This window comes from Hyperoodon ampullatus (genome assembly GCF_949752795.1).
Source record: "Hyperoodon ampullatus genome assembly, chromosome: 4".
In the NCBI taxonomy this organism is placed as follows: Eukaryota; Metazoa; Chordata; class Mammalia; order Artiodactyla; family Ziphiidae; genus Hyperoodon; species Hyperoodon ampullatus.
The window spans coordinates 124,071,433-124,095,404 of NC_136917.1; the positions used below are offsets into that span (position 1 = coordinate 124,071,433).

The 23,972-nt window shown below is 35.4% G+C and overlaps 1 protein-coding gene across 1 annotated transcript in view; it reads left to right on the plus strand.

Annotated features, from left to right (window-relative positions):
• Positions 1–23,972, plus strand: part of ADAMTS6 (ADAM metallopeptidase with thrombospondin type 1 motif 6) — a gene marked incomplete at its 5' end in the record, with an annotated part of 267,294 nt that overhangs the window by 226,347 nt on the left and 16,975 nt on the right. The window contains 2 exons of the mRNA XM_079702297.1: positions 9,451–9,580; positions 16,996–17,200. Of these exons, the coding sequence (XP_079558423.1) occupies positions 9,451–9,580; positions 16,996–17,200 (335 nt within the window). The remainder of the gene's footprint in view (positions 1–9,450; positions 9,581–16,995; positions 17,201–23,972) is intronic.

Sequence of the window (23,972 nt, forward strand, 5' to 3'; positions counted from 1 at the left end):
TCTTCCCTGGATGGCATCTTAAGCCTAATGTGTTGTGTGTGTGTGTGTGTGTGTGTGTGTGTGTGTGTATAGCATATAAATTTTTAAAAGATTTTCTATGTTTTTCCTCTTTTTAACTAGGGCAAATTCTTTTTATTTTACTTTTTGTGGTTTCACCTGGCTCACCTGGATTCTTACACATACTGAAACTGGTTTCTACTCTTTAAGATTTTTAAGATGCTTTACATAGTTTCCAAGTACTATTTGTATTTTCCTGATTTAGGGCCATATTTTTCACAATGCCCCATAGTACCCCAGGACACTACAGCAGACTCACAGAGGCACTGCAGAATGTTGTACGTTTTCAATGGAAACACAGTGACACTGTCATACACCACGCAAATTATTACTATTGAGTGGTTAATAAGTGAAACTCAGATTTTTTTTTTTTTTTCCTGCCTGGGAGGGCTGTGAAAAAAGTACTGGGACACTAAGAGTACTGTGAACCAGGAAAGTTTGAGAACTCTTGATTTCAAATGAGTGTCAGTAAAGTTGGACAAAAATTAGTCACCTAGCTTCCTTTCAGTAGATGGTGAACTTCATCTCGTAAGAGGAAAAAATGCATATAAACTCCTTATTCAGGGTCCTGGTGATGTTCAGAGTTTAAAAATGGAGACTCTTCTGCACTTCCATTAAGAAACTAGAGGTTTTAAGTAATACGTAAATTTCTCCTTCATATCTGTATTAAGTATTTCTTCTAATGTGCCCTCCTGAATATGCTTCCTTCCTCTGTCTCTGTTAGTTCAGTTTCAGGTTAGTAGGTGATTAAAGGGAAAGAAAAAAGAGAGAGAAAAGAAAAAGAAACTATATATTTAAAAGAGCCCCTGATAGCAAATTCTCCCTTGCAGTTTACTACCTAACAAGTTTATGTAATAATCCACACTATTCCATTTATTAATAATAGACTTTTCAAATTATTTTAATGAATCTATCATGCAGATTACCTGGCCCCTTTAGAAAGCTGGATATTTCTACATTGTTTCTATGGAAGCACTTTATGTTAATGTTACATATTTTATTATTTTCAAGAATGATACAACAGAACTATAATTGTGCACTTAAAAGTACGTAAGTCCATTCTAAAATAACAATTTAAAAAAGTAATTATTAGAAAAATATGATGTAATCTTTTTGCCAGTACTAATATCTGACTGAAAGAGAATAGCTCTCAAAGTACCAGATAAAACAAAGGCAAATGCTTTACATATTCACAGATGTCCGTTTAATTTCTTTGCTAATTCTAACATGGCTAACATATTTAACATCACTAATAATGGTCAACTGACCATTAACACTTGTATTGCAGCTTATAAAGGACATATTCACTTAACTTGGAAAGAAACTCAAAGTGGAGGGGTCCCAAAATGGAACAGAGGAAAACAAAATTCAATTGTTTTTCAAGTTTCAAAATAGACTTGATTGAAATTAAGTGTGAAAGACATTAATAAGTCAAATCTTATAATTGTTTGCTTCACTTTAATTTAGGAATTACTATCCAAAATTTACTTTGAGTTAAGTGAAAGATACCAGATGGAAACTTTAGTTTGAATAATTAAAAGCCCTTTAGTCATTGTCATTTCTTTTCCTTTGAAGAAATATAGTTATATAATTAGTTTTTAAGAAAAATTCCCTATAAAGGGTATTTTCTGTGTGAGGTTGTACTATTGTTTGAAACTATGAGGGTCCTTTTACATTTGTTTCCTGTATATACCAAACTTAGACATAAAACGGATCACTGTGATATTTTTAATTATACAAGTCCCTTGTAAAACATGACTTGAGTTTACAAGGAATAAAGATTTGCGTCAGTTTTGTTCATTATTCTGTAATTTTCTCTTTGGTCTTTGAAAAATAAAATATTTATAAGACTAGACAGTAGTCTATCATTGCATTGACTGTGGCATTCCCCTATTCACTCTCTCCCATCATCCCCTTCTTTCAGTTCATTTTCAGTGTTGAGAAGGAAGAGTACACTTTAACATACGGGGTTAGTTATGCCAGGCATCAGAGCAGGGCACCTGTGAACATCACAGCTCCCAAAAGCCTATGCTCTGTAGCCATCAATTGCACTTGGCTCAGTTCTCATGTAACATGCCCTTGAGAGGGCTACTCCTCTAGGTAAACTCATGCTCTTGGCTGGTTCATGCTTCAGAAGTTAATATGTTTTTTCTTTTGTCTCTAATAATTATTTCTATTTATCTTTTTCCTTAAGTATGTAGCTTCCCCTATAGAATACAGTTTAAAAAAAATTCTTTGAATTCTCCTGTGTATTTTCAATATAATTTAAGCTTTCTAACTTCTTGTAAAAAATTTACATATGAAAGTTTAGTTTGATAACCTGACATTTTTTACTGTTTACCCTTGCATATTGTGGCTTGCATTTTCTCTAGTGTTAAGATTTATAACTGAGGGCAAGAAATCTGTGCTAACCTAAAGCACTCCTCCTAATGCTGTTTTCCTTCCTCTTCCATTTCATTTCTGTTGCTTTAGAGATTATATTCTTCTCTAACATGAATAGGGCCGGGATACATCTTACTCACTGAAAAACTTGAGTAAGGCTGAAACCAAAGTTTAAGTGCATTCCTATTGTATTTATGATCTATGTGTCACAGGTCATGTTTCACTTCACTGAAATTTTGTCCCAAATCTCATTTTTGACAGTCATAACACTATGCATCTTTACAAGGTATTATGCATAAAATACTTCTGGAAAAAAAAAAAACTTCTTGTAATGATAAGCATTATCACCCTGATTTTATAGGATCTTATGATATTATTATTCCCATTTTTTATCTAAACAAAATTAAGATTTTCATTTAAAACTATATAGCTTGTTTATGATTGTGTCCTTGTTATAATTCAAATCTGAAATATTTACTCTTTGGTTCCAAGAAAAGGATTCTATATATAATTAAAGAAAAGCTTCTTTATTGGTGATAAATCCATCACAATGTGTGGAAGAAACTCAAGACCTCCTTGTACTCCAGCATCATTCCTCTAATGTTTAATGAAATACCCAAAACAAATAAGCTCCTACTAAAGTTCATGGAAATTCCTTTTTAGTATAATATGAGTTAATTCTTTATATTAGGCAACTTGTCTCTCACAAAGTCCTATTTCTAGTTAGTGTTCTGCCTCTTGACATGTCTAACCCCTTTGATATGTACCTCACACTGCTAAGAAATGAGACACTGAAACGCGACGCAGAACCAAACAGAATCTAACAAATGCCTGTTTTCCAGACTTATTATTCTGTAGAGGACAGGGGAAAAGCAGACCTAGAAGGGGGAAAAGTGAACAATTGAATTGTGGAGGAAAAAAGAAAAGACAACTTTCATAGAATTTTGGATCTGAAAGGAACATTAGAAATCATCTAATTTTTTGGTCTCATTTTACAAAGGAGAATGAAAACTTGCCTTAGATCATTTACCTAAACTGCCTAGAACTCAAAAAGAGGTAGTAACTAAACATGGCAGAAGTCAGAGTGAGAAAAAAATATCGTAACAAGATAAAGTGAAAGGGAATTACATCATAGACATTTGGCTATGAGATGAGTTCTTAAGATCCATGAAGATAAAGGAGAGAGAAATCAGACAGCAACATAACAAAATGAAGGAACTGTAAAATTCGAAATATTACATCTGAAAGTGCATTGTTTTATTAGATGAGGTAGGTTCCATAATATAATTATAATGGTACTTGCTTTATCCCCTCCCTTCATTATTAATGTAATCTCATTGAGGTCAAGTCTGTCTCACTCATTTTCCCCCTTATGATAATGAAAACCCATGGCTTAGACTTAGTAGGAATTCAATGAGTTAAGTTAGACCTTTCCGTGGAAGAGATTACTGTTAATTTACAATGAGTAGTTGGAATTCCCTCCAGGGGTAGTGTGATTTCAAATAAACACAGTATATGTATGCACCACCCTACCTTACCATCACTAAACAGAGTTGTTCTAGAAAAATAAATATTTTTAGAGCTGCATTTTCCTTTTCTTAATCCTGCTTCCTTGGGACATATAATTTTGCTTAAGACAGAAGGGAAGACACTGGAAAGGCAGAGAAAGAAAACCTTTGGGAGATAAAAACTAGCAGGAGGCTCTTGAGAAGAAGGAAGCAAATGGGTGGAGCTGATTGGTACCCTGATGCCAGCTGTTAGATCCAAGGCAGATGGGCTTTGCTCTGCCCTACAAATGCTTATGTCTGGCCAATAATCACACAGCACAGCAGCCAGATTCCAGCCATGAAAGGCAGAGCAGAGAGACATTTTTTTCCTGGCACTTGTTGCTCTCTGGATGCTATCTGCACTGAAGATTTAGATTAAATTAATGTTGTTGGCCATATGCTCTGTATACTGTGGTTATATAGTGTTGTCTTGGTTGCTAGCTACTTTGGATGCTGTGGTTAAGCAAACTGTTGCCTTAGCCACCAACCACATTTGTACTGTAAGCTCTGACTTATTAACTTTTTCCCCCCTATTCTTCAGAAAACTGTTTCTTGGGTAGATAGGATGTGCTTTGCCACTAGGTTAAATTATCTAGATGTTGATTAGCCCATCAATCCCAAAGTTACACTTTTCCTTTCTGTCTTTCCCTTACTGACTTTCATGTAGTTACAGACTGCTCACTTACCAGTTGAATCGTCTAGGACTGAAATGCTGGTTCTTATGAGTAGATTTGAGAAGACCTAGAAGATCTTTCTCTTGCCCTTAACCTCTCCCACATCCTTCTTGGTTTAATACATATCACTCTTTCAAATGAGATTCAAGTGGTAATTTCTGTGCATTAAGTGCCCTCTCTCTACTTTTAAAATGATGAACTACCCTAAGAAAAGCAATAAATTGCTAAATATTGTTACACATGAACTTATTAAATGATTTAATTATCTGAAAGAAGAGAGATGGGACATGAGAACATTGAGCAGCTTATAAGAAGAGTAGAAGAGGGATTGAAAAGGAGGCAAGAAATGAAGAGGAGGAATGGTCTCTTAAGTCTTCACTCAGGATTGGCTCTGCAGCTGCTGAGCAAAAGACCCTATATTCTTGAACCATCACCATTTCCTAGAGTAAGCACAACAGATGAAGGGCTCCATATAGGACTCACTTGCAGCTTGGTGGACTTCTTGCTCATTTTCCTATGGTGTATGCTACTTCAAAATGCTAAATGCCATTTCTTGACGTATAGCTTGAGCAGTGATTCAAGTTGGGTATTCCTTCCTCCCATTGGACAGCAGAACCTTTGATGGGCAAGTAGATCATCTGTAACTTTTAGCAGAAATTAAATATAAGATCTGACAAATTTAAACTTCCAGGCTAAAAATAAGAATTACATTTCCATGTTAAGAACCATCTTTGGTATCAAAGAACCAAAATGGTAAGCAAATTAAAAGACTCTAAACAGGATACACCCATTTTAGAGAGTTTAAAGTAAATATGTATTGGTAAGGGCATCTTTGTACTTAAATTTTGTAATATGAAACCATTAAAGTTCTTTTTTTTTTTAAGCATGGAAGAGGAATTGCGTTTAAAAACAGAATTGGGTATAGAATTTGCATGCCAGTAACCTCAGGTGTTTAAGAATAAAATATAATTAGTGCAATTTTAAGTTTGACCAATTAAATTCTGCAGAACACCTGCATATCTCCAGGGGATATGGGCACTAAGCCACCAGAATTTTGTTTTTGATTAGGCATATACTGACTGGTCATACGGACATTTTATGTTTTAGGTTATAAACTATACATCTTTAGATTTGAAAGCATAGTGCTTTTGTGTAACTGGATGTAATTATTCCTGAAAGGTTTAAATCAACTTCTTAGCAATGTTTTACAGATTACTTTAAAAGAAGCTATGTACAAGAGGGTTGATCATATAAAAAGATTCTAAACTCAATCATTTCTCTTGTTGACTTGGTTTAGATTATTTCCAGTTGATCTGTGTTTTCTAAAGCTAAAAGCTGCATTTTCCTTAATCCAAAAGTATGTGTTGAAAAATCCATTCAATTAGGTGCATTGGTTTAGAGAGTTATTCTGTTGCTGCTGATTTAAAAAGAAAAAAAAAAAATTCTGTAAACCTGCCAAGTGTGGGGGTAAAAGTTGGAAGGAGATTTGTGCTATTGAAGGGAGATAGTTCAGCATTTTAGGAAGGTTTGGAATAGATTACTAGTATAGTCAGTTCTTGAGTGTGAAATACCACACTGTCTAATATGACATTTTAGAAGAAAATTAATAAAAGATGAATGCAAGGAAAATGCATCTTTGTAAAATACAGTTATTTCAGCTGCTTATTCAAGGACTTTAATTTTTACTTCATAAAAAATAGAATTCTGAAATTATGAAAGTGAAATGTACCCCCAAATATCCTAAATTCTAGTTTTTAAGAAGTCTGAGAGGCATGACAAAATTAAGTCAATTTGTAATTCTCAGCACTTAGCTCAATATCTCATAAGTAGTACAGTGCCTTGTATTCAGTAATTATTCTCTATTGAATGAATAAATGGATGAATGAATGAATGAATGAATGACCTGCGAACCATATTTAGCTGGCATTTTTAGCTTGTGCACTATGTAATTTTAAATTAATTACTGGATCCCACCAAAGAACAAAATAGCCTTAAAAATAAAGGTCCAGGGCTTCCCTGGTGGCGCAGTGATTGAGAGTCCGCCTGTTGATACAGGGGACGCGGGTTCGTGCCCTGATGCGGGAGGATCCCACATGCCGCGGAGCGGAGCGGCTGGGCCCGTGAGCCATGGCCGCTGAGCCTGCGCGTCCGGAGCCTGTGCTCCGCAACGGGAGAGGCCACAGCAGTGAGAGGCCCACGTACAGCAAAAAATAATAATAATAAAAATAAAAATAAAGGTCCAGAGCAAAGATATGAGATTGTGAATAATTTTTATTTTGTTCTTTGTGGTTTTGTGTATTTTCCAAATTTTTAACAATAAATGTTATGTAGCTGAAGTTTTTCAAGATCATACATGGCTAGAATTTATCTTAAAATCAAATGTAAATCTTACCTCTAATAACTAATATTTCATCTGTGATTCAAATTGCAGAAGCCTTACTTTTATATTAAAGGCTACTTTTAAAAACTAATGTCATTATAACCAAACAACATTTCTAAGATTTTAAAGGAAGTAGAATTTTATCTTAACCTGTAGAAACTGAATTGATGTTTCTGCCACTTATATAAAGCAATATCAGTTCCACTTTGTAGTGTTGAAAATGTTTATCCTCCCTCGGTAAAATAAAATAAAAATAAAAAGTTTATCCTTTTCTGAAAAACAACCGAGATACTAGCTTGAATGCCAACTTCCTTATTGCAAGTTTAATCATATTTTTTTAGTTATTAAATGTATTTATTAAAGTTGGCTGAAGTTGTAAATCCTTTGTGTAAGTGGATGTTTTGAGTCTCCCCCCTCCAAGTATAATCGTATTTGAATGGTTATTTTAAAAAATAACCATGCTAACCTATAAAAACAGTCGCCTGCTCCTCCTGATAGGAGCAAGTATTGAACCCAGGTAGATGGCTATTCTGAGCCACTGTGGCAGTGGGTGTTGAATCCTATGACTAATAATAGAGATTTTTATCCAGGTGAATCACATGGACTTAGTTATCTGCCCACTGGAATGACACAATGAGGAGATATGTGGTGAATACTGTGGAACATCTGTGAATGGGTCAAAGCTATGCCTGGTGTGAATCATTCTTCCCTCAAAAATCTAAAGTTTAATAGTTAAAAAATTCCAAACTGTTGTTGCATAAACTGAGATATTTGGCCTATTCAAGGGGTTGGGATGGAATGAATACAGCACATACTCTGAGACATTTTGCAAGTAAGTTGTTTGTCTATATTTTAAAGCCCTAAATTTAGGAAAACCAAAAAGCTTGATCAGTAAGAGCCTTGGGTCACTGCAAGTAATAAAATATACCTTCTTCATCTGCTCACTACCATCATGGAGGCTATGGGACTTAATGGTTTTCGCCATCAGGGAAAGAGATTTCCCTACCTTTAAATTCAAAGTGCTTAGTTAGAAGTGTGCAAAACATGATGACTGAGGTACTCCCACCTGCAGACGTCCCAGGATGTTTAAGGGACCTTGGGGAAGCATTTGGTGCGTAGCTCTTTAGGTGACAGTTTCCTTCACTGAATGGTCCTGTTTCACATTGATTTCCCTAATTTGGGGTCAAACTCTTTTCTTTAGGGCACTACTAAAAGCAACTGAGAAAAAAAAAAAAGAAAAACTGAAGGTTTGTGTGGGGCTAGGTAGGTATGAAGCTGTAGTTACTTGGATACTGCTAATGCTGCTTTTATAACTGGTTCTAGGTAATTTAGCCTACCGGGTTATAGAGATGGGATGAATGAGTAAGGGGGATAGCTTAGTTTGTGCTTTTATTTTCAATTCTGGGAGTAAGCTGCTACCTCTATAGGATCTGGAACACTTAGCATTGTCTTGTAGATTGACTTTCCTCTGAGACCTTGATACACCTATCTTTGCTTCTTTTGATTCCTCCACACTGAAGAGAAAATGAATCTGCATAAAGTCTATTCACCAGGCATGTTTACAGATAAGAATGTGTTTGTGTGTGTCTTCGTATTTTGTGAAATGTGAGCAAGGTGTGGTGGATATCTTTGCCATTAAATAATAAACATATATTTAGAATTTTACAAATTTTATGAGAATATTTTTAGCTGTGGCAAACAGGTTACATAGACTAATTTTTGAGAATGAGATAAGTACTTTGTAAGTTAATATTTGATGGAAAATGTGTGTATCTGTTTGCCAGTGGTGTAATCAACAAGGGCTGACTCTATCAAAGCAAACAGATTACTGATGGGTTGCAGTCCAAAGAGGCTCACTGCAGTCTTTAAATTCTAGACTTTGTGGGCTTTCAGAGAAATAAATCTGTAAATGGAAGGAGAAAAAATGAAATGTGTGAATGTTACGTGTTCCTAACAAAGACTGAATTGATTGGATTTGTCCTACAAGATATTAAAAAGTAAATTTGTCCCTAATGTTTTGTTTTTACATAGATATCCAACCATTGTTTTGCACTGAAATGTATATTCATACATTTTATCTGATGATATTTTGGGAAAATAAAGTTTCTTTTTTTAAAGGAAAGCATGAAGAAGAATATACAAATGGGAATACTAATTGTTTAAAATTACCAATAGTTTCTTTTCTGAACTTGAAAACAGTTATGTTTCTAAATATGAGAATAATTTTGCCTAAATTTGCAATATAATGACCAGGTCTTCTCTCCTTTTTAGAGGAGCAGTCAAGTGTTTCTGGAACAGATAAGACAGCAGCGATCCAGTGAGGTTGATCCCCCACAGAGGAAAGCTATGCATACCTAACTTACTGGAAGGTAAACTACTCTTCAATTAATGATGTCCTCCTTTTCTCAAGGTGTCCAAAGACAGGAGGTGGTCTGTAAAAGGTTGGACGACAACTCCATTGTCCAGAACAATTACTGTGACCCTGATAGTAAGCCACCTGAAAATCAAAGAACCTGCAACACTGAGCCCTGCCCACCAGAGTAAGTAAGAGAAAGAAGTGAGAATTATTTTCTTCAAGTGCAAAGAGAAAAACATTAGATATTCTTATTTGGAAACATACATTCATACGATATAAATAAATTAGGCTGAGAAAAGGGGGTAAAACATCACAGAGGGTGGAATTTTGATTCCTATTTATCCACAGGACTTAGTAATTAACCCCTTTAAAGCAGGAACTTCAATAGGTTGATCCTGGCATAGTGCTGGCAATTGTCATATTTCATTAATTCTAAAGCACATATCATTTGCATTTTAACATCTCTGAAATTAGATTCATTTTGCAGTTGATGGTATCTTACAATAATAATTGGCATTATTTTTCTTTAATGGTACATAAAATAATGGTATCTTAGATCCAGTAAAATATAGTAGATTGGCGTGCAGTCCTATCTTTTCCAGATATTATCCTAAAGGCTTAAAGATATTTTAAATGGTTTAGAAATATTCTGTAATGGAGTATCAGTGCTTTAATTTGCTGACCCAGTTTTAAGTTCTGTCATCCTAAGGCATCCTGTCTTCTGAGTGTAGAGCACAGGCCTAGAGGTGTACTTCAGTCCTTTTCTGTTGATTAATGTAGCAGTTACAACTCACTGTAAAGGGAGGTACAAGAAGAGAGCCCATCCATCTTAATGATGACTTTTTAAAAATTTAAACTTAAAAATATGAGACCTGCTATCAGTGGACCACACTGTAGGAATCTGTAGGAACAGAAAGGTTTCTCGTTTGAGCAAAAGGCAATAATTTTGCGAAAAAGGACAAAGATGCTGAGTTAATGCTGAAAATACTGATCTTTTTAGGGATTTTGCCTGATTGACAATAGCAAGACAAAATATGTGTGAATGGCATTTCATTATTGTTTGAGAAATCAGAGTAACCATTATCCCCCAGATTACCTAATTATCCCAACATGAAATTGATAAAACGAGAGTAGGCAAATGAGATTATGTATTCCAAGCTCTCTAGAACTGGAGAGGAAAGCTCTATAATGAAGTAAGCCTTTTTCTAAAAGTGGAGTCACAAAAATCTGGGACTTACAATGGATAAAGAATGCAGGTCCCTAATATGGTTAAAGCAAGATGCATTTCTTGATATTTGTTCCAAAATAATAATGCCTTTGAACTTTCAATATCCAAAGTCAGTGTCTGCCTGAATGTTTTAATTTTAAGGAGAAATACTCACTCCTAGTCTCTTGAAAAGGTTTAGGGCAGTGGCTACCAAGAAGGAACACAGAATCTAGGGTGATAGAAGTTTTTATTCTAAGACTTTTAAAATTTCATGTCTCTTCTTTTTCAAATGTGATCACCATGTAACTAACTCCTTAAAAGCCAGACATGAGAAAGTATAGAAGTACAACCTATGATATGTATTACAAAGACAAGATATTTGTTTTTTTATTTTCCTTTCTTCTGCTAATTATTTTTATAAATTTATCTCAAGAGAAACTGAAAAGCTATATAAAACAAAGTGATGCTCAAAAACCAGAAGATATTTTTTGACGTTTCCAATAACTTAAGCATGTTTTCATATAATTGTGAGCCTCAACCCAGTAAGTTAATTCCCCGACACTCAGTACTTTAAGTATTATGTTTGTCATGATCAGCCATTTAAGGCATCTGAGTGGGCCTGGTCACACCTGTTCTATTTTGGCCTCAGCTTTTTTATTTGTTTAAGTTCAAATGCTATTCAAACATCCTTTGAGACTTCTGTGGTTGGTCATTTCATTCCAGATATCATGTGCTTGTATATTACATGGGAGATTTTTTTTTTAACATTTTAAGGATAATTGACATTGGAATTAACCTACTCAGATAAAATTGTTTCATATTTCCCTTCCTTTTGTAGTTCGGAAATAAAAAGTTACTTCTTAACTTTTTTGTTGTTTGGAGTAAGAAAATGGAATTTGAAAAAGATAGAAAATTTAGACAGACAGTTTTCTTTGTTGGAAAGAGCTAATGATACATATTTAAAATATTTCTCTTTTATCAGTCCTTTTAAATTTCTTCTTTATTCCTTTGAATTCAGACTATGAAAAAAGGAAATCTTAATTATTCAGAATGGTTGTCATATGTAATAAGATTCCCAGTAGACATTGGTATTATAGAGATAAAGCTCACTGAAAAACTACTCAATTCAGTAAGACATTAAATGAGTGTGGAAGAGAGAAGGTTTTTCAGATGACAATGTGATAATCATATTTGGTTTTTGTCATACATATTAAAGCGTAAAATTTTTTAAATGCAGATAAGTAGAAAGAAGAAACTAAAAAAACACAATACTTGTAAGACCACTGTTAATATTTTGATCTATATATTTCATCTTTTTCTATGTCTACATAGGCACATGTATATAAAAAATGGAATTATATTATTTATGATGCTCTGTAGTCAGTTCTCAACATATTGAACATTATGTTGTTCTGAACATTAAACATCATCTACAACATTTAGTAGATATGTCATTATTTATTTAAACTGGTTTTCCACTGTTGAACAATTTTGTCTGGGTCCTAGCTTTTGATCCCTTTCTATTCCACAGCATTAACCATATTTGCTACCAAAACTTTGCTCTCTATAATTATGCCCTTATGCTAAATGAATAGGAATAAAATTTCTGGTTCAAATAGAATTATATTTTACTCTCTGAGACAAACTGTCAAGTTGCTCTCTAGAAAGAATGTATGAATGTATATTCCCACCAACAGTACATATATGACTGTCATTTTCCTGAACTGAACAACACCGGGTATTATTTTAAAAACAATCTTTAACTATTTTATAGGGAAGAAAAACCCTTGATATCTAATTGCTATTTTATTTTTTGTGCTAGAATTGCTGGTGAGGCTGAACATTTAAAAATTATGTTCGGTGGCCATTTGTATTACTTCTTTTTTGCTCTTCATGGCCTGACCCATTTTTCTACTGAAGTGTTTATCATTTTGTTATTGATTTGTATTAACTCAATGTATTAAGAATATTAACTATTTTAGACATTTTTTTCCTAGTTTGTTATATATTTCCCATATTATGGTGTTATGATCTATTTTTACTTATAAAAGTTTTTTTAAAATACTATGTAGAAAAACTATCAAACTTTTATTTCTCTCATTGGTATAATGTTATGAAGGCCTTATCCACTTTATGATTATACTTTCAAAGTTTTTTTTAAGGTAAACTCTATCTGAAATATATTTGCCTGCTTTGAGAAAAGGATCTATATTTATTTTCAAATATTATTGTTTTCCCAATACCATTAATTTAAAATCCTAAATGGTATTTTTTCATCAGAAATTATCTAATGAAATATTTTAAGTGTGCTTTAGTCATATTGGAGACTTTATAAGTAAAGTATGGAAAAACAGAGGGCAGTAAGGTTTATCCTTGTTCTGCATAAAATACAGGGGACTAGGAAGAATAGACAAAAGAGGCATTGGTAAAGAAATAATAATAATAGTGTTCATTTGGAGGACCTTGAAAGGCCAGAGGAAGCCTTGCTGGAAAAAAGTAGTGTGGTCAGAGCAGCAACTCTTTTATGAGAAAAAGAATAGTAGTCAAGATGGTGAGGTGACTAGGGATAGGAAAAAAACAAGAATTCTAGAGGCATTGAATGAAAATGGTAGGATTCATGACATAGGTAGAAATAATTAGGAAAAGGAAAAGGGAGGAGCTGATATTAAAGAGCATGACTGATAGGAAGCTAGTGCCCCACTGTAAGAAAAGGAAGTAATGTTGAGTTGGAATCCAAAGAGAAAGGCCAAGAGTTCAGTTTTGACCATGCTGTCTTTTAATAGCAAGAATATTTGTATATATGACTTCATTTGAAGAGTCTTTGGATACTGAATATAATTCCTGTATGTTACTGTGATTTTTAAATTTGCAAAAATCAGAAAGGTAAAAACAATGGAGTACAGTACATTGTGATAATACTGTGACCAAGAATTAAAAGACATTTTTTTAAGCAACTGCAATATGGAAGGCACTGTGCCTTGGAAAATGGTTCTTTTTCCTAAGGACAATCTAATTGGGCAAATACATATAAAAATAACTATAGTACAAGGCAAAATATGTTAAGTACAGTAAGAGTTATAAGCAAAAGGGCAAAAGGATGGTCAGACTGGAGAGAGATTTTTACCCAGGGGCTAGGTTTTCTTTAATAGTATATTTTTATTTTGAGTCATTTCACCTCACCCCATGGACAACTATAATCTGTTATTTTAAGTTTAGAAAAAGATCATCAGAGTCCTCTGTAAAACTCCAAAATGTAAGACCTGGGAGGAATCATAGAAACCATATAAGTCAACTCCCATCATCTCATTTTCTTCCCCCAATATTATTGTTTGTCCTCTTAAGGTACAGATAATGTAGATCAGATTACACAGGCTGCATCAAGCCACTCATTTCAGACACTCAAACGTGAATCCCACTAACTGTATAGCTTCTTCATCCTGATGAGGATGAAGACAATTTTATCACTGGGTCTTCAGCTCAGAAAGAAATAGCCCCAGTATTATTCAGATTATAATAATTCAGCAATTGATAGTCTCAGAGATAATTTTAGTGCTCATATTTTACCACTGAAACTAGAGGATGAAAAAAGAGAAATAGGGAGAATGTCATCAGAGGGTCAAATACATGGAGAATGAAGTTGAAGGAAGCAGTCTGTCTTACACTGGACAGGAGAGTGGTGAAACTGGGACTAATAGATGCAGTGGTAAAATTGCAAAACTATTTAAATAACTAGATGGTGATTTAATCCTTTAGAGAGACATGGGAAGGGATGATTTGGTGAGCAATAAAGACACAACAGGGACTGAATGTGAAACCTGAAATCAAAGTTAAAGTCAGAAGGAAAATTGGAAGTGTAGTTAATATTTTTACTTCCATACATTCTGACTTAAACGCTAGAGTGATACATCTAGGTTAAAAGATGGTTGGTAATAAAAGAGCGGACGAAGAATAAAAAGGCGGAGGTGGCCCTGGTCTCGTGCACCAAAAAAAACAGCAACACCTCCTGAATCACTGCTGTTACTCTGGGCACCTGTGTTTAATTTGAAGGCCTCCATCCCTCTTACATTATGAGACCTAATGAGATCATGGCTGGAGATGGTATGACTGAACTTTTTGTGGCTGAGTTATACACATTGCTGTTTTATCCCCTAATCTTGGTGATGAAATCACTGCTGCGAATTGAATCAGAGTTTCACTATGGCTGGCATGCAAGTTATTATTCTCAATACACATTTTCCTCTTTACCAAAAATGGTACTAACAACTTAGGATCCTGTTCATCTGTGGAAAACAAAACGGAAAGAATATGAAAATCACTTTAAATCTCCTCTGGAAAATGACTTAGAAAAAAAATGTTAATATCAGATTTTTTAAATTCAGGATTAAATTATCATTCTTTAAATAAATCTTATGTTGAAAATTTTAAAATTTTTGACAAAATATATTTTTAAGTTTGAGAAACTGGTTAGTTATGATATTTCTAAATGCTGGTTTCCCTCTGTAAGTAAAGAAAATAAAAATAATAGTAAACAAAGGCCATTGTGGCTTATTTGGCTGAGTGTAAGCTCAAATTTAGGATACTAGTACTCTGACTTCACTAAGGTATTATCTTCCACATACAAAACTGGCAAAAATGAGCTAAGTTCATGAAAAGAGGTGAAATTTGTTCTTAAACTTTAATACTCTTCTCTCTGGTTACTCTCCTACCAAGAGCATGAACATGTCCATTTAGGATATATGTGTGATTTATAAGTACAGATTGAAGAAAATGTCTTTTGACCTCATGCTTGTGATCTAGATTCTATTATTTGGCAGTGTTATAAATGAAATCCAGTGGATATCAGTTGATGGGGGATCTAGTCCTAGCTCCATCATTGCACTTTTCATAATTTTGGAGAACTGTTTTCCTAACACTGGGTCTTACTTTCTTCTATAAAACAAAGCACAGTGCCTTGAGCATAGAAAGCATTCAGCATATATTCATTACATTAAATACAATAATATATCAGTCAGGACTCTGGTTGGAAATAACACAACTTCAACTTTGGCTAGCTTCTGCACTTCAGAGGATTTATTGGTTTATATAACAAAGCTGAGGGAATCGTAAGAGTGGACCTAGCTTCAGGAATGGCTGGAATCAAGCACTCAAATACCTGCAGGACTCTCTAGCTCCTCTGCATTCTTTCAGATCAGCTAATTCCACTTGACAGGGGACATGGCCATCATCAGCTCTTGCATCTTTATACACCTTTGTGACCAGAAAGGAAAGCGTCCCTTTTGCTATCGTTGAGGTATAAAAATTCTAAAGCTGAATTCTTATTGGTCTGATTGGGATCATGATTCATACCCTTGGACCAATTAATGTGCCCAAAAGAGTGAGTCCTGCAGAAATACTACACACACACACACACACACACCCCTGAAATTGTGTATATGAAAGTTCATTGATGACTTTAGGAGTGGTATACCTACAAATATGAGATATGTTCATTTATTAAGACATTTCTGTTTCTTCCCACATTAGCTGTGTAGAAGCTGTTTTTAAGAGTAAAGGGGTCAAAGCAAGGGATCTCCATGTTTTCACAGAGCTGGCTCAGGGCTCTGCTTTTACCACAGTTTTTAGGACCCTCAAGTCTTCTGGATGGATACCTGGGCCATCTCTGCCCCTGTAAGGACAATAAAGAAGTCTGTCTTATGGAGAGCATGACATTCATTTCTGGGAATCAGAAAACAAATCCCTAGCTCCTGTAGTGTGGTTTTATCACAAAGTCCTCAATTGAGGGAGAACCTGCCTCAATGTAATAATAAAAATGGCTACTGTTTCTTGTTTGTTGTGTGTTAGACACTGTTAGAGGCTCCTGAGACCCTATTACTAGCATATCTTCTCTTGTTCATGTTCAGTATGTCAAGGTGATAGGCTGAAATTAGCCATAGTGAAGTATTTGTACCACAAAAACTGGCAAATGTAACAAATCAGGACTCCCTCCCTCCCATGAAGAACCAGTTGTTACCATTTACCAGCATGTGGCTTGGAGCTTCATATGTTACCTTGCTTAATCCTCAGGACAATCTCATGATTGATATTGTTATCCTCGTTTTAGAAATTAATAAAAAAGGACAAAAAGAAGTTTAAAAACACATAATGCATTGCTTGTTTGAACCTGGGTTCTGCCTGTTCCAAAGCCCATGCACTCTGCTCTAGAAGGCAGCCGACAGTGGGTTATCTTTTCCTTAGCAGTTCTTCCATTTGTCATTTGTCACATCAACTGACACTGAAATATTAGCTCTTCTGAGAAGAGGAGGTAGTCCACTGAGAAAGTGCCTTCACTCTGCTGAAATCTCTGGCTGCACTGAGGGAATGCTCTTCTGTGTTTCTTCCACTTCTTGTTGCAGGTGGTTCATTGGGGACTGGTTGGAATGTAGCAAGACTTGTGATGGTGGGATGCGCACAAGGGCAGTGCTCTGCATCAGGAAGATTGGACCTTCTGAGGAGGAGACACTGGACTACAGTGGTTGTTTAACACACCGGCCTATTGAAAAAGAGCCCTGCAACAACCAGTCATGTCCACCGCAGTGGGTGGCTTTGGACTGGTCAGAAGTAAGGAAATCTGAGGCTGTATGTTTTGAGATGTCTTAGCTATCAATACCAAAGCATTTAATATTAAGGACACCTGAGCATGTGAGCACCTTAGAACTCAACAAGTAAGGGCTGCATAACTCTGAATTTGGCCATGTTATATTTTTTTGCTGCTTGCCAGGAAGTAAAGGTTTTTGGAGTAAGGAAAATCAATGAGAAACTAGTCATCAATTTAATTAAAAAACAAGCCTGAAGTGAATTTGAGAGAATATTATAAGTGGGTTTTCTTCTTCATTGCTATTCTTGAACAGCATTATAAGCTCAGAATTAGTGATATGTTATATCTTTTTTTCCAAGTAATGTTCCAGCCTAACCATATAACTCTTACATATGAGTTTAATTTATCATCACATGTTATATATCTATATATATTTTAATTGCTTCTGGGGAAGAAACACAGAGTTGAGGGTTATAACTGTCAAAAAGTCAAATTCAGATTTTATCATTACCTCCACTTATATGATCATTGAGGAAGATCTAACTAAGATAATGTTTTTCTGGCATACATGTATATATAAAAAGTCTGATATAATCCCGAGGCCTCAGAAAAATGGTCTTATGAAAAATGAGGTAAGAGGTAGAGTTAATTCTTGACTCTTCATCCTGCATGAGACATACATATACACACTGTACCATTCTCTACATTTCCTAAAGAAGAACTGAATCCTTCTGTAGTGTTGGTAAATGTTAGAAAGAATGAGTATCTGGCTATATAACTAAAGGTCATTTTTCTAAGTTAGCAAAACAGGATGCATTTCCTGCTGGAAACATTGTAGTACTTGCTTTAGGTATTTCCTGTAGACCTCATAAGTTTGTCAAAAAATAAACAACAGAAAAAAACTAAACATTGTTCTTTAGGAACCTCTGGATGTAACTTTTCTCCCTATGAATCTTACTGCTTGAGTGGCCTTATTTTGCTAGAGGCACAGGGCTAAAAGAGAGACCTGTGTTTAAGATGGTACATGGAAATGGAGATTCTGACCGGTTATGGTTATCTGTGGAATCTTTGGCAGACGTTGGGAGTGTTCTTCCAAGTTTCCTGGCCATAGTCCAGCTTCAGTAATTACATTCTGCCTACCTAACTTTTATTTGTGTTTCAATCAAATGTAGAGATATTCTCAGTATTATTCAGTGGTTATGGAAAACAGTATGAACTCTTCTGTTCCCTAACAGTGGGTGGATTAACTCCTGCATTCATTTGGAAGATAAAATCCAGTGATAAAGAAGAGACATTTTACAGAATTGTACACATGTTAGTAGTTATTTTACTTGCAAGTCAGTGCCCAAGACCCTTATAGAAGTTCATAAATAGTCTTTGATAATGATGGCAATGTTGTTATTGGAAAATCCTAATGGGAGACCTGATAATTGGCTGCAACATTTTTAGGGTTTCAGGCCAAGTCAGTAAGTATAACTGGGTGCTTTCTAACCACATTGGGATAGGAGCTATGGAGAATTCAGAAGAATCTCAAGAACTTGGGAAAATAAGAAATATCCATGAAGCAGCTAGAAAATAACATAAGACAGTGTTTAACAAAATGGTGGATTGTGAGGTATAAATGTGTAAGATATACAGAAATTCAGAGCTGAGAAGGTCAGAATAGCCTGGAGTAGGCTCAGAAGGCTTTTTAGTTGATGGGGGTTGAACTGAATGTTGTAGGAGTGTAAGATTTGAAGTAGGGAAGAGAACAAGAAACTGGAGAAGTATTCCTGATAAGAGAAACAACTGAACAGAAACACAAAGATCATGTGGTGAAAGTAGAGTGGGAGAAAATGATTTGTTTTAAAGAATAAATGGAAGATAAGATTGAATAAAGTAGTGATAGGTAACAAGAAGGCTTGAATACAGAACTTTATACCGTATTATCCTTCTACAAAAAGTGGAGAAAAATCAACAAGTTCAAAAATAGAAACTAGAAAAAACTTCTGCTGACCACTAAAACGCCAAAATCTTCTCATGTGCAGACTCACTTCACATTGGTCTCTGGACCTACATTTTTCTGTATCATTATATTTTTAACATAAAACACCAAATATAATCACCTTAAGGAATAGATTATGTATATTACTGTATGTTTCCATTCCAAATACCATTTTAAGATTTTCTTCCTAATTCAACTTCATACAGGTTGTAGTTACCCTACTTTTAGCATTTTGCTTCTCATCTACCCAGTCTTAGAAGTGGCTTGCTCAAATGGCTCTGCGAGGCTGTTAGGTACTCCTGGAAGCTGCCTGGAGAAATATGTTTAAGTTAAGGGGACTTTGAATCACATTTCTGCTATCTTCTTTAAGATAGCTAAGTCAAAGCTTATGGGAGAGAAGTGGAGCTGGGGGCATGGAGTACACATGTTGGGACTATCACTTCCAATAAAACCAAAAAATAGTGCCTGTTGTCTCTCCACAGACAACACAGGAAAACTATTCTGGGGTAAGCATGAGTCAGGAAATCCTGCCATTGCCATCTCAAAGATTCTAGTTGAACATCATCTATACCATCATCTTCATCCTTTGTTCAGGAGGAAAGAGTTGATTTTTATCCCCATTCAGTCTCTCCTGTTTATTTTCCAAAGGAGAGAGTGCACTCTCACCCTTCCATTTCCCTTTAGCTTAAAACCTACCTCTTCTCCAGATAAGTTAAAAATAAGTAAAAGTAAATAGCATTAAGTGAAAAAAAAAATGTCTGAGTAGCCATGGAGAACAAAGTGAGAACAAGGAACCTGTTCTTCTCAGAAGAATGTAACATCTCCCACTAATGAAAAGAGGAGGTCCCAGCAGAAGAGCAGGCAGTGTTCAACCTCTTTCACTTAACTTTTGCAAAGATATTTCACACAATATCTTTTTCACACGCCCATGAAAACTTCCCTGCTCTTTCTGCCCCCTTCCCAATTCCAAATATCAGCTGTCTGAGCTCTGCTAATCACAAGGGTGAGGTTCAACTGGTGAAAACATGTGGCAGTAAGAGGAATGTACCCTCTGACCTTTTTCTTTTCTTTGCTGGCTTCTCTAATGTAAAATTTCCATTGTTGCAAAGCCAGGAACCGTTTTCATTTTCCCCATCAGTGAAACCCACCCAGTGCTTACGGCAAAAAAAAAAAAAAAAAAAAAATTAAGCCAAATTGCCTTGGTGGAAAATGGCTCTTCTGCAGTCTTTGTGAAACTAATGAAGCCATGGCTTTCCAATTTTCTACAATTTAGCCTCACTCCTGGGATCACCCATGCTATGTTGAACTTAAATGGCTTTCTGTTTTTGCCCTCTCTTGGCACGTGACTCTTAAAGTGTTGCTGTGTACTGTGAATGGGCTCCAGCAATCCTTAGCCATTCTTTTGATGTATAGGAATGGTTTCTTTTGACTCTCACAGAGTACCCATTGAAAAAGTTCTGTTTCTTGTACTTATTCTTGGACAAATAGATGACTGGCATCATACTCAATTGACTTGATGGGATTTACATTTAGGTAGCATTACTTAAGAAGGATGGGGGGGCGGGAATCTTCCTACCGAGGCACTGTTCTTTGTTTTAGTAGATACTTGTGCTGTCACCTTGTTTACTCCTAGGTTCTACTCTGATGCCATAACTAAGTAAATTAAACCCACCTCTCCAGAGAGAATTCAGGCTAACCCCAAAATGTTAATGTTTCTATCCTTTACAAGTGAGAGCCAAATTATTTTCCCTGGTGTGGTTTCAAATGTTTTTTCTGCAAAATATGTTTTTGCTTCTTAATCATAGAATGTTGAACTGAAGTATAAATGTATCTCTCATAAAAATCACCTCCTATATCCCACTGAGATGAGAACAAAAACAAATGGTCTGGTCAGATTTTAAATAACTGTAAGTTTCTGATTATATGAATAAAAGAAGAAAAAAAAGATATTTATCTGCAATGAGGAGAAATAGTGAGAGAAGTAATTTTACTAAAGAATCATTTTCCGCTGAATTATCTTCCACCCAGCTACCTAATGGTTTATTACGAGAATGAATTGAATTAATTTTGATATTTATAACTAGACTTTAGTCTAAAAAATGACTTTTTATTACTAAGTATTCAATTTCTAATTATTTCTAATGAATTTTACTACATACTCAAAAAGTGTGCAAAAAATATACCCTTTACATGGGTATAGACTAATGATTATCTCTGAAACATGCTCTGAATCACTTATGATTAATTTAATGCCTATTAATCATATACATAATTGTGGTTACATCTTGCTTTTCTAGGATTTCGTATTTTTTTCAGGTAGCTAAATAAAACTGAGGCTGTCAGATAAACATATTCATCAGAAGGCTAGAGAGGCAAAGATGAAATGTAAGCTAAATAAAGCAGAGGGAAGAAGCAAAAATAAGAGCAAGCTGAGGGATGTCTCTGCTTGAACATCTCTGACATAAGGTCAGAAGAATTTGCAGGATAGAGTTCTACTTAAAACGAAGTTGGTCTAAGTGGCATCCTGTGCCTTTACTATTTTTTACAAGCAATTTTTACACATTTCATTTTACAGTCACCCTCTAGAAGTGCAATATTTGCAGAGACCAGAGTTGAGATTCCGGCTATAGACATGTAATATTTGTGACTAGATCTGCAGGGCTCAGGGCTGGTAGATTCATTGAATCAGACTGTAGTTTTCAGTCATTCACTATTTTGAGAATCCAGTTGATTATCTCTACTTCCAGTGCTATAGGATAGAATATCTGTGACTTATTTAGTGGAGCTTGGGCTATAATTTTCTTAATTATTTCTTGCCTCAATAGAAGATGTCTTATGTTAAGCTTTGCGTATAACTTCACATTGTCCCACAGAGGGTTTGTGTCTTTGTACATTTACCTTTCAGGGCATTATCTTTTTCAGAGCTGCAATATGAATTTATCTGTGCTTCTCAGTACTTCAGTTTCCCACTAGTAAAATGGGTGTGAAAACAGCACTTCGTGAGGTTTCCATGAAGATTAGGTAGATTGTGACATGCAAAGGACTTAGAATGCTGCTTGACACTTAATAAAGCAGTAATCATAGTAGTAGCAGCAGTAGTCATAGTAGCAGTAGTAGTCATAGTAGTAGCAGTAGTAGCAGCAGTAGTCAGTAGTAGCAGCATAGTAGCAGCAGTAGTCATAGTAGTAGCAGCAGCAGCATTAGCTTTGTGCCTGGCACTGGGCTGGCACTAGGAACACTGTACCTTGTTTAGTATGGAGAGGTGAATCTGAAGAGGTAAGCAGAGGCTTCCTATCAGTGTACAGTAAGATATTTAAAGAGTTTGAATTTTTATCTTGAAGACCACTGAAGGATATAACTGGATGTGTGCTTTAGAGAGTGGATTGGAGTGAGGCAAGAACAAGAAACAGGAGACCTGTTAGAAAGCCATTGCAATGTTACATGTAGGAAGTGATGTTTGTCTTAGTAAGGTTAGTGGCAGTGGAGACAAAGAGAAATCAACAGATGCGAGAGAGATTTACAACTTAGATTAATAGAACCTAGTGACTGAGTATATGGGTAGAGTGAGGCAGCAGCTAGAAATAAGGATGTTGATTTGGCTGTGAAAAAGAATAACAGGGATTGGGAATTTCTCTCTTGATTTCTAAATCCCTAACTAAAACCTTTTTTGGAACCATATTGGAAAGAACTGGATGTTATTCTCCTTCAAAATGCATCTTAATGTAATGTTTTCTAAGTTGGAGGAAATGCACTCTGTTACTACATTCATTGTGATGAAGAGTGTTCATGAGATCCTTGATTTACACCTGCAAGAATTTTAATATTTTTCTTTCTTTCTATGACATGAACCAGGTTCAAGGATTACCCCTGACAAAGCCACTCAGGGATGTGTACATTGTTCAAGAAGACATTCCCATCCCACAGCTAGTACATGTTGATTTACCTAAAAGTAAATCAAAACCGTCATCTTCCCAAATAAAGGAGGGTATATATTTATAAAGTGCTTTCTCAAAACTCTCTGCTGGATCCTGAGGATGGGGGTGAGGTTGTGTACGAAAATGAAGCAGAAATGAAATAATTTTAAGGAGCTTATAGTCTGGTAGGAATGAGAAGACTTATGAATACATAATTATAAAATAAGAAATTGGTGATCAGGGGCACAAGAATTTATATATTCTTACATCCTCTTTTATGTTACTTAACCTTGTGTCCACCTATCTATCTCCTACATTAAAACTGTGAGCTCCTTGAGGTACAGACTGACTTATTCATTCTTATGGTCTCCCCTCCCCCTGGTCTAGTGTAGTTCCTGTACGAAATTTGGAAATGGCTTTTGAATGAAAGGTATAGAAATGGGGCTTCAAAATATTGTGGGTAAGGGTCTCACTTCACTGAGAAGAAGTACAGATGATAAGGAAGGGCTCAGATGTGCAGGGGAGAAAGCTGGAGGACTTCAGTCAGCCACCACGTTGAATAGGTGGCTCTAGAACAGAGCACTCCAATTAACTTGGAAAAGAGGTAAGTAATAGACTTCATGACATAGGAAGAAGGATCTTTTCCTCAGTATGAAGAGCAGACCGGTCCAACTAAAGCACAGTCAAATTCATTATGTTTAACTGATGGACAAGCAAATGTCCAGAGATTTTCTGTACAGTGAACCTTTACCTGTGATCATGTATCCTTAGCTAGCACACTCTAAGAATACAGTTGGCCCTCTATATCTCTGGGTTCCACATCCATGTATTCAACCAACCCAAAATTGAAAATGTTTGGGAGAAAAGTTCCAAGAAGTTCCAAAAAGTAAAACTTGA